The following is a 10859-nucleotide window of genomic DNA, read 5'->3' as shown; positions in this document are numbered from 1 at the left end:
TGACTGTAAGACTGTGAGTCTATGGGACTGAGACTGAGAAAGCAAGACAGTGAAACTGTGAGACAGTGAGAATGGGACAGTGTGACTGTGAGACAGTGAGTAAGTGAGACAGTGAAACTGTGAGACAGTGAGAATGGGACAGTGTGACTGTGAGACAGTGAGTAAGTGAGACAGTGAGAATGGGACAGTGTGACTGTGAGACAGTGAGAAAGTGAGACAGTAAAACTGTGAGACAGTGAGAATGGGACAGTGTGACTGTGAGACAGTGAGAAAGTGAGACAGTAAAACTGTGAGACAGTGAGAATGGCAGTGTGTGACTGTGAGACATTGTGAATGGGACAGCGTGACTGTGAGACAGTGAGAAAGTGAGACAGTGAGAATGGGAGTGTGTGACAGTGAGACAGTGAGAATGGGAGTGTGTGACTGTGAGACAGTGAAACTGTGAGACAGTGAGAATGGGAGTGTGTGACTGTGAGACAGTGAGAATGGGAGTGTGTGACAGTGAGACAGTGAAACTGTGAGGCAGTGAGAATGGGAGTGTGTGACTGTGAGACAGTGAAACTGTGAGACAGTGAGAATGGGAGTGTGTGACTGTGAGACAGTGAGAATGGGAGTGTGTGACAGTGAGACAGTGAAACTGTGAGGCAGTGAGAATGGGAGTGTGTGACTGTGAGACAGTGAAACTGTGAGACAGTGAGAATGGGAGTGTGTGACTGTGAGACAGTGAGAATGGGAGTGCGTGACTGTGAGACAGTGAAACTGTGAGACAGTGAGAATGGGAGTGTGTGACTGTGAGACAGTGAAACTGTGAGACAGTGAGAATGGCAGTGTGTGACTGTGAGAATGGGAGTGTGTGACAGTGAGACAGTGAGAATGGGAGTGTGTGAATGTGAGACAGTGAAACTGTGAGACAGTGAGAATGGGAGTGTGTGACTGTGAGACAGTGTGACAGTGAAACTGAGACTTTTGAAGGAGCATGACAAGACACCTCTTTTAGTATTCAAACTGTCACAAAACGTAGTCCTAAGAATAAATAAATGTTCAAAAATGGGCTAAAACACCATGTTTTCATATGGAAAATGTTTTAATCTTAAAGAGACGTATACACATTTACAAAACAGTTGACAGCAAATGTCCCGCAGTGATCCTCTGCAGTTGCCAATGCTTTAGAGCAGAAGCAGAACTCATGTGGAAATAGTGCACGTTATTCAAATGGGCTGTTTGAACAGGTGTGCAGACAAAGAGGAGTCATGCCTGACTGATTTTAAAATACTGAATAAACCATAAAGAGTCCAGCCGAGTCCCACCCACCCAACATTCATCAGTTCACTACTTCATTACAATCGCTGTGTGGTTAAAAATATAGATATACTATTGGTAGAACAAACGCATTTCAGCAGAATAAGAACAACTTTCGCAGATGTATTTGGAAAAATTTGCACATTGAGTTACCACTCAAACTTGTCTGGGTGATCAGGAGAAACAGCAGTCATCTTTCCACACGAGACATTTCTTTGTTTTCTTATCGGTATAATTTTCCTCCGTTATTCATAAAACAGAACCACCACTACATCATAAAAATCCCAGTCTTTTATTTCATAGCATAAACTTGATTTGTCCATAGAATGATCAGCTCTTTGTTACTGTGATGTCGACTTCTCGACAGACACTAACCATGACAGAATGATTAGGAATCACAATGGCTTTGCAATCTTCATGTATAACATTTTTTCCTCCATCCTTTTATATTAAAATATTTAATATTCATATAGAGTCTGTATTTCAATAGTCTTAATAATAAAAATGAGTTCCCATACAAGGCAATATAGAATTTAATTTGAACGGGATTCTCATAAATTAACGTCTAGGAAAAAAGCTTTAAAATATCATATACAGACAGAGAGAGGGTGATCTGAGTGACAGGTCATACGTGAGATGAACACATATCCTTTCCATTTGACAGTGCATTCAAGGCAATAAATTAGAAACAGTTAGAAAGCTAGCGCTGTCTGCCTTGGCCTAGACACACCTGTGATTTGTTCAACTCACAGAGATAATGACTCTAAAACAAAAGCAGGTCTTCACCTCTCAGCCCACAGCACTGTGCATTACTGTGTTACTATAATGCATACGCTTCAGGATTCTCATACCCATCATCTGTGCTGCTTTTGCTGACATTCAGTAAAAATGCAGGCAATACTCATCCACAAAGCCTTTAGTGTGAGACACATGTTATTTTATTATCCTAGCGAGAACAACTGCGTTTTGTCCGCTGTGCAACTTCACAGAAACTGCAAATCCAAGGAAGAGCTCCAGACTAGCTTTCTCCCTTTTTCCTCCCAGGAAGCTGAACACTGATATTTCACTGATTATTGCACTTTGGCTGATGGAATCTGACATGATGTTTGTGTCCGGAAAAAAAAAAATAAAAAAAATAAAATAAAAGCAGAAAAACCATAGAGAATTCCCCTGCTGTCCTTGTTCTGTCTGACGACTGAGTTGTGAGTGGGATCTGATCAGAAGACAGGAATTTCTCCCCAGAGGGTCAGAAACAGTGACTCACAGAGACATCTCCTCTAGGAGGCCAAGCGAGGGGACAGTCTGCTAACTAAAGACTCTAGACAGCTGGCCCTCTATCCCCTCATACTGTTTCAGACTGGGTCTATCCCCTCATACTGTTTCAGACTGGGCTGAACTGTTCATTTAGAGACCTGCTGCTGCAGGTGGAGCAGGAACTCGTAGTAAGACAACGCTGACTCAGTACGGTCTTCAATCATGTTCTGCATGAAGCTTGGTTTAAGTGGACTCTCATCTCTGCAAAAGACAAACACAAGTCATCAAAACCAAAAGTATACAACACAATGTCCTTCCTATATATATATATATATATATAGCTACACGATAATTATTCAGATTTTTCTCAACCTGTTTGTTTACCATTAGATGGTAAACAAACAGTGTGAAAGGTCACAGTATGGGGAATTTCTCTGTTTGTTCTTCATAATCTCTAGGAGAACTCTCCTTTCTGTAGGTTTGCCTGGCAACCTCACATTAACAAAATCACATTCACTAAATGTGAGTTGGATAGGGTTTCTCTGATTCTTAAAACATCTGGTACAGGAAGGTCAATGACTGGGCTCACCGTATGACATGTAATATGGAGTAGAACGGCCGCTGTTCCCTCAGCCAGCCGATGAAAGCTCTCATTCTCGCAGACTCTGGTGTGTCCAACTCAGGCAGCTGATTCTGTGAGAAACAATATCAGGTTCACTGCTTAGCCACAGCTCAAGGCTCCATCTTACAACTGTTCCTAAATGGTCAAATAACTAGAGTTACGCAAAGCTAGCAGTGTAAAAAGAGGTGTACCACATGACTGTTGCATTACCCAGCATTCAACTCTGTCCACTCTGGACATGTTCAGGGATTTAACCATAATGTCCCTAACAGTCAGACCCGACGTAGCGTCTGTAACAGTCAGACCTAATGTGGTGTCTGTAACAGTCAGACCTAATGTAGTGTCTGTAACAGTCAGACCCGACGAAGCGTCTGTAACAGTCAGACCCGACGTAGCGTCTGTAACAGTCAGACCCGACGTAGCGTCTGTAACAGTCAGACCCGACGAAGCGTCTGTAACAGTCAGACCCGACGTAGCGTCTGTAACAGTCAGACCCGACGTAGCGTCTGTAACAGTCAGACCCGACGAAGCGTCTGTAACAGTCAGACCCGACGTAGCGTCTGTAACAGTCAGACCCGACGTAGCGTCTGTAACAGTCAGACCCGACGTAGCGTCTGTAACAGTCAGACCCGACGTAGCGTCTGTAACAGTCAGACCTAATAAAGTGTCCACATTCAGAAATGCGAATGAATGGAGGTCCTGGGGGAGAGACATATGGTCAGAGATGTTACGCTGTGCTCTTTCTCAATACACAGACCACTACACCATGTTTTTGCCAACCAAAACCAACATACAAATTCTTCACAGCTGAGGGTTACTGTAGCCCAGTTACAAACTTTCCTGCTATGATTTTGCTCCACTCAGCCCCGCTCAGAGGACAAGCTGCATCTAAATTAATACAAAACCTTTCTTTACACATGGAATTTTGAGTTGAGGAAGGGGGCTACATCCTTTCAGCAGAGCTGTCGACACATAAGACAATTTAGGACAATGACATGTTCTTCTACCCTGACTGAGGCAACCTAGGATGAGAAGTGGCTGATCCTAATTTGTTTACAGAGTCTATATCTCATTCCTGCAGAGGGCAGAGTCTATATCTCATTCCTGCAGAGGGCAGAGCCAAGCTGAGTGGGTTCCCATACCCCAAGGCTGCTCATCTCCCTCAGCACTATTAACAAAGGAAGTTCATTGGAGTGAGGTTAGCACACTTGGCCCAGCGGTGCTCACAAAATCTCACTCACAGACTACACACACCTGACTGTCAGACATGTCCCCAACAGACCCTGATCCACTCACAGACTACACACACCTGACTGTCAGACATGTCCCCAAAAGACCCTGATCCACTCACAGACTACACACACCTGACTGTCAGACATGTCCCCAAAAGACCCTGATCCACTCACAGACTACACACACCTGACTGTCAGACATGTCCCCAACAGATCCTGATCCACTCACAGACTACACACCCCTGACTGTCAGACATGTCCCCAAAAGACCCTAATCCACTCACAGACTACACACACCTGACTGTCAGACATGTCCCCAACAGACCCTGATCCACTCACAGACTACACACACCTGACTGTCAGACATGTCCCCAAAAGACCCTGATCCACTCACTGGACCCAGCAACACAGCCCCCCTAAAATCCTCCAACATTTCCCTGCCAATTGCAGCATGATGAATCTCACACCATCAGAGGCAACAAACGCAAACATGATGCAACGCTAGCCACCCCATCATAGTCAGTAACAAGACACTGTCCAGGATCTACAGTGTCACAAGGGTTCACACACTCTTAACACTAGAAGCGCCGAGCGCCGGTCATTTGACCGCTGTGACGTCTTACTAGAAGTGTCGTGCTGGTTTGACCTACTTATACCTAGAAGCGCCGAGCGCCGGTCATTTGACCGCAGTGACCCCAAAAAAAAATAAAATCTTTGCACTCGGTCAAATTTCAGGACCGTCCTTCCATGACTTTTCCCTAGATTTGTGCATTTTATCACCCAGTATCCTTAAATTTTCAAAATCACCCCGGTACAAGCTAATTTAAAGCTATTTTGCTTCTAATTCTGTGAACCTGCTGTCAGCCTCGTGTTTGGCCATGTTGTTTCCTGCCTTTCAAGGCTGCGATTCTCTTTTCTCGCAGCAGATGGCGCAAGGGTTCGCTCGTACTAATTTTCTGGCTTTATACACGTATATATTAATATATATAAAACCCTGATATATATATATATATCGAGAGTTATAAGAGTCATAAATTAATATTACATAATGTGCAAAAATGACGACAATTTCTATCTATTGACAAATATCTATGAAGCGCATTTTTATAACATTTGGCGTATCAATTGTCACTGATTTTTGCACTAGCCTACTTGAACCATGCGTAATTAGCCATCATATGACTGATAGTTCGTGTGTAAACTATGGTAAGCTTTATTCTCATGTCATGACATTACATTATTTTAGAGCTGCAAAAATAATTTACAGTATTAAAATGCACGTGTTTTGTAAAGTGGATAAACGTACAATAAACGCATTTTTGTTTCACGTAGAGGGGCGTAACTAATTATTATATGACCCTAGATAGTGAGCAGGAATTTTGCGAATGCTAATTCATTCAATATAATAACACCCTACGCAAGAGACGGCACAGTATGGGTTGAACAAACTGCTGGCGCGAGAGTCCAATATCATGAGAGAATATCATGGGACAATATTACAAGTCCATTGGGCAGTTCAGTGTGTTTGACTGACACAGAAATGTGGTGAAAGATTCAGAAATACTCTGAAGCAGAAACTGATCGAAATGATGATCGAAAATAAGTTCAAACTGCAGGTCTCCTTTATTTGGGAGGTATTACGGGCGGTAAATCATAAACCCGGACGACTACTGGTCTGCTAACGTGGGAAATCCCATTTTCAGAGACGGAAATCCTATTATCGAGATTCCACGATATCATGCGCTATCTGCGCTTTGATGACAAGAATGCAAGGGCTGCCCATCTTGTGACAGATAAATTAGATTTTCAATAAAGTATTGCTTCTTACACACCTAGTGAGAACATAGCTGTAGATGAACAACTGTTCTCTATCAAGTTGTTACTGTGTTGTTTCACACAGAACATGGCCATTAAACTAATTTGCTATTAAATTCTGGGTGGCCGATGACGTTGAAACAAAATACATGTTGAACGCAATTCTCTGTCTAGGGAAAGATGACAGTAGGCCGGCAGTAGGCCGAAAATTTCTTCACCTCGTTGGAACTAGCAAACAATCTTTTGGTCTACGTTGAAGGGAACTTCTGAGTTGGCTGACTAAGTGATTCATGACGTGGTCGTTGGGAGGGGGTTGGGATCACACCTAGGCTATTGTTCTAGGATGTCGGTCGAATATCTCTCCACTTGAATTAAGAACACAAAACATCGAGGTACAACATTCCCTACTTGGACAGGCTGTGTAATAGTGGTTACAGCATCCCGACACACAGGATACTAAATAGCTCGAAAAGTACTTTATCTGTTTATTTACTTAGTGCATTTGACTGTACACACTATCTTGTGTGTCTATCGTGTGTAATGTATATTTCATTCTTTCTTAAGTATTTACTGTAAATAAACTACACAGCTGTCGATTTACCAAAAAGAAGGGCTTTTTTTCGTGCTGTAATTTAGTTTCAATAAATGGTAAAAATTCGGCCATCTTATGCTACGTTATTTACTCTAAAAGCCTACACACCTGACACAGCTTTGTTTATGAAAATCCATTGCGAAATACATATTCTGTAAAAACAACATCCATGCATATTTATTCATTTTCAAGTGGTGCCTACATTTTCTATTACATGTGTGGAATTAGATTTAGCTGAGACTCATGATAGACGGTGGTAGGCTACTCGTAGTATGAACTACTTTTGGCCAAATCATTCTAGTGCAGGAGACTAACAATAGACTATGGCACTTTATTGGGAGGGGGTTGGGAGGTGTTACTCGTAGGTTACTTGGCAGGCTAGGTGTTAGGCTTCTCATAGCCCACTGAGTGCCTTGAAAAGTCGTAGTGTTTGCTTCTATCATGGCATAGAATGATCTGTTAGTTGTGGTAGATAATTAATTTATTAAAATGCAAGTGTAAAGCTTGATATGCTCGGCTGGGCTTGTTATGTGGTATAAGCGATCATTTCACGGAGACAGACGAGTTCGGAACTGAAACGCTTTAGTCTACTCCTCCAGCGCCACCCAAAGCAGTCTCACACTCTAAACTTCCACAAGTTTTGATTTACACGCATTGTAATTCTCAACCAATTATTGCCTGTCTTGTCATTCCGATAGGTTGTTCTATTGAGTAAGCATAGTCCAGTTTATAGCTTACTCCGTCACCCGACATGCCCAACAATTAGAATGTTCAAATCTGTAATCGCTCCCTACAGTAGTTAATTTACAATCACTATTGTCTCTGATTTTTGCACTACCTGGACCGTGCCCTTACAATAAATTAATCACTAGGGACAACGACGTGATCATTGTCAGTCGACAACTGAATGTTGATATAGTCGGGCTACGCATTTCCAGACCAACCGCAGTCTAACTCGCAACGTGTGTGACATCCCGTATAATAAACTAATTGTCCAAGGTAGAAGATTAAATGTTAAAAAAAACAAATACTATGAAAAACATGCCTGAACTAGTTTTGTTCAGATTGGTTTTCTCAGTCGAATTTGATCAAGACTTCCTCCGGAATTTATGCCTTTGAAAACACGGTTACCACAAATAAATAATCAAAACATTATGTTGCATGATGGAAGGGCTGGACAACAAACGTTCTAATGAAATAATAATCGACGGCTAACACGGTGGCGCAGTGGGTAGCGCTGTTGCCTCACAGCAAGAAGGTTTCGGGTTCGGTTCCCGGCCGGGTCCTTTCTGTGTGGAGTTTGCATGTTCTCCCCGTGTCTGCGTGGGTTTCCTCAGGGAGCTCCGGTTTCCTCCCACAGTCCAAAGACATGCAGGTTAGGTGAATTGGAGACACTAAAATTGCCCTTAGGTATGAATGTGTGTGTGAGTGTGTTTGTCTGTGTGTCTGCCCTGCGCTGGACTGGCGACCTGTCCAGGGTGTTTCCCCGCCTCTCGCCCTATGTCTCGCCCCCCCGCGACCCTAATCAGGATAAGCGGTTTAGATAATGAATGAATGAATGAGTGAAGAAGCGCCATCTAGCGATCATTATGTGTCAGTAACAGTGTCCTTGTCTAATGACTCGGCGGTCATTTGACCGCCTAGCCACGCTTTAAGTAGGTAAAACCAGCACGGCGCTCCTAGTAGGTCGTCTTGGCGCTTCTAGGTATAAGTAGGTCAAACCGGCGCGGCGCTTCTAGTGTTAAACATCAAACACACACATTCCCAATAATCCTGTGATGAAATACAGCTGTGTTACAAGAGTATTAGAGAGTGAGCCATTATTCTTACCATATTCTGAGGTACAGCAGCATAGTTCGGGACTCCTAGCACTTGTGTGAAAAAGTTGGGTTCGCAGTTTCTGCCCACCCACAGATATATCTCCTATCAGTGAAAGAGTCAAATGTTCAGATCATTCTCACAAACATGGACTGGACTGACAAGAAATGATAAGTACTGGTCTGAACTCACTGAGCCAGTGTCCATGAGAAAGGCTCCATCTCTGCTAAGCTTCTCCACTGACAACTGCAGCACTCTGGGCTGGGGAATGGTGCGGTCATTGATGTTTAGCGCCCCCTGTGGACAGGAGTATGAGAGCACATTTGTAAAGCAGAGAATGTGAGCCAGGATGGGAGTAGTGATGAGGGTTGGAAGGGGTTTGAACCCAGTCAGATACTGAGGAAAACAATTTATGCACGTCTTTATTTTAGGACTGGCTACACCCAAATATTATGCCGGTACACAACTTACCACTAAAAGAATTTCAATGTGAATCAGTGTCATCATCCTTAACTTAATTTCACTTAATTTTATTTAATACTCCCTCTGACAAACTGCTAATTGCTAATGAAGCTGAAGTTTTAAATTAGACAGGTGTGATCTGTAAATGGCTAACAGGACAGGCAAATGAAACCTAGACATGATCCCCGAACAGTAACCGAGTAAGGTGTGGCTCTCTCACCTCATCGGTCAGGTTGTCGACGCGGTAGAGCGCAGGGTGGAGCATGGGCATGAGGGGCGACAGGGGCTGAGACTTGAGCTGACACATGGCGAAAACACGCTCATCCAACCGGGTGCTCGTCCCCGTGCGGAACGCTTTCTGAGAGTGAACAGCAAGACAGGCCAGTGATCAACACACAGCCACTAACTGGACATCATTAAGAGAGAGACAGGAGGAAATGAGAGAGAGAGGTACTACAGTAATGCCTATGACAGCAGCTTAACTAACAGCAAATGGATGGACATCTCCGACCACACATTCTGTTTTACTCCACAGGGATGCAGCAGCTGAATCTCTACATTTACTGTGACCACAAGTCATATGAGTCTTTATGGAGATCACAGTGGAGAAACACTCCGTCCCAAAAACACAATGAAGTGTGCATTAGTTCTATTTTGCCTTTAATGACCCTATGAGTGAGGGAGGTGAGCGTGAAGCACCTGTTTGAGAAGAGCCAGGATGTATAGGGGGAAGAGGCGGAGACAGCTGGGGGCGAGCAGCCCAGGCTGCTGAATGGTCAGCACGTGGGCGCGGTACGACGCCAACGAGTCGATCGCCGCGTTAGTCATGGCATCTCGCGCGTCACTCAAGCTCGCCGTCATAGATCGGTCAACAGCTGAAAACACACATCAAAAATACCACATCTCTCCATTACACACCGAATCAACACTGTATCCATCACATCCCATCTCTCCATTACACACTGAATAAACACTGTATCCATCACATATCATCTCGATGCCTGGCAGAAGCTGTCAAATTAAACACTCAACATTGTCAAACATCCAATATGTCAACTTCAATAGGGGCCAAGTGCATAAAAAGCATTTCTGTATTATTAAAACAGGCCTGGACTCCGCAGCTTTCACAGAACCTACAGATACAACTGTTACACAGGTATCCCCTCTGGTGTAGGAGGACATGTCTTACCCATGCCTGTGGAGTAGGAGGACATGTCTTACTCATGCCTGTGGTGTAGGAGGACATGTCTTACCCATGCCTGTGGTGTAGGAGGACATGTCTTACTCATGCCTGTGGTGTAGGAGGACATGTCTTACTCATGCCTGTGGTGTAGGAGGACATGTCTTACTCATGCCTGTGGTGTAGGAGGACATGTCTTACTCATGCCTGTGGTGTAGGAGGACATGTCTTACTCATGCCTGTGGTGTAGGAGGACATGTCTTACCCATGCCTGTGGTGTAGGAGGACATGTCTTACCCATGCCTGTGGTGTAGGAGGACTTGTCTTACTCATGCCTGTGGTGTAGGAGGACATGTCTTACTCATGCCTGTGGTGTAGGAGGACATGTCTTACCCATGCCTGTGGTGTAGGAGGACATGTCTTACTCATGCCTGTGGTGTAGGAGGACATGTCTTACTCATGCCTGTGGTGTAGGAGGACATGTCTTACCCATGCCTGTGGTGTAGGAGGACATGTCTTACCCATGCCTGTGGTGTAGGAGGACATGTCTTACCCATGCCTGTGGTGTAGGAGGACATGTCTTAC

The 10859-nt window shown here is 44.0% G+C and overlaps 1 protein-coding gene across 2 annotated transcripts in view; it reads right to left on the bottom strand.

The window, feature by feature from the left end:
* Nucleotides 1-1070: 1070 nt before the first annotated feature.
* The window catches only part of sec24a (SEC24 homolog A, COPII coat complex component), a 29236-nt gene continuing 19447 nt past the window's right edge, over nucleotides 1071-10859 (bottom strand). For both annotated transcript variants that reach the window (XM_030793215.1, XM_030793216.1), the window contains exons 18-23: nucleotides 9794-9969; nucleotides 9315-9452; nucleotides 8825-8929; nucleotides 8645-8737; nucleotides 3143-3246; nucleotides 1071-2814 (exon numbers count right to left, since the gene is read on the bottom strand). In XM_030793215.1, coding sequence (XP_030649075.1) covers nucleotides 2700-2814; nucleotides 3143-3246; nucleotides 8645-8737; nucleotides 8825-8929; nucleotides 9315-9452; nucleotides 9794-9969 — 731 coding nt within the window. In that variant the 3' untranslated portion in view covers nucleotides 1071-2699. The remainder of the gene's footprint in view (nucleotides 2815-3142; nucleotides 3247-8644; nucleotides 8738-8824; nucleotides 8930-9314; nucleotides 9453-9793; nucleotides 9970-10859) is intronic.

The sequence above is a fragment of the Chanos chanos genome, chromosome 16 (assembly GCF_902362185.1).
Source record: "Chanos chanos chromosome 16, fChaCha1.1, whole genome shotgun sequence".
NCBI classification, from domain to species: domain Eukaryota; kingdom Metazoa; phylum Chordata; class Actinopteri; order Gonorynchiformes; family Chanidae; genus Chanos; species Chanos chanos.
This window is presented reverse-complemented; position numbering and strand designations above follow the sequence as displayed.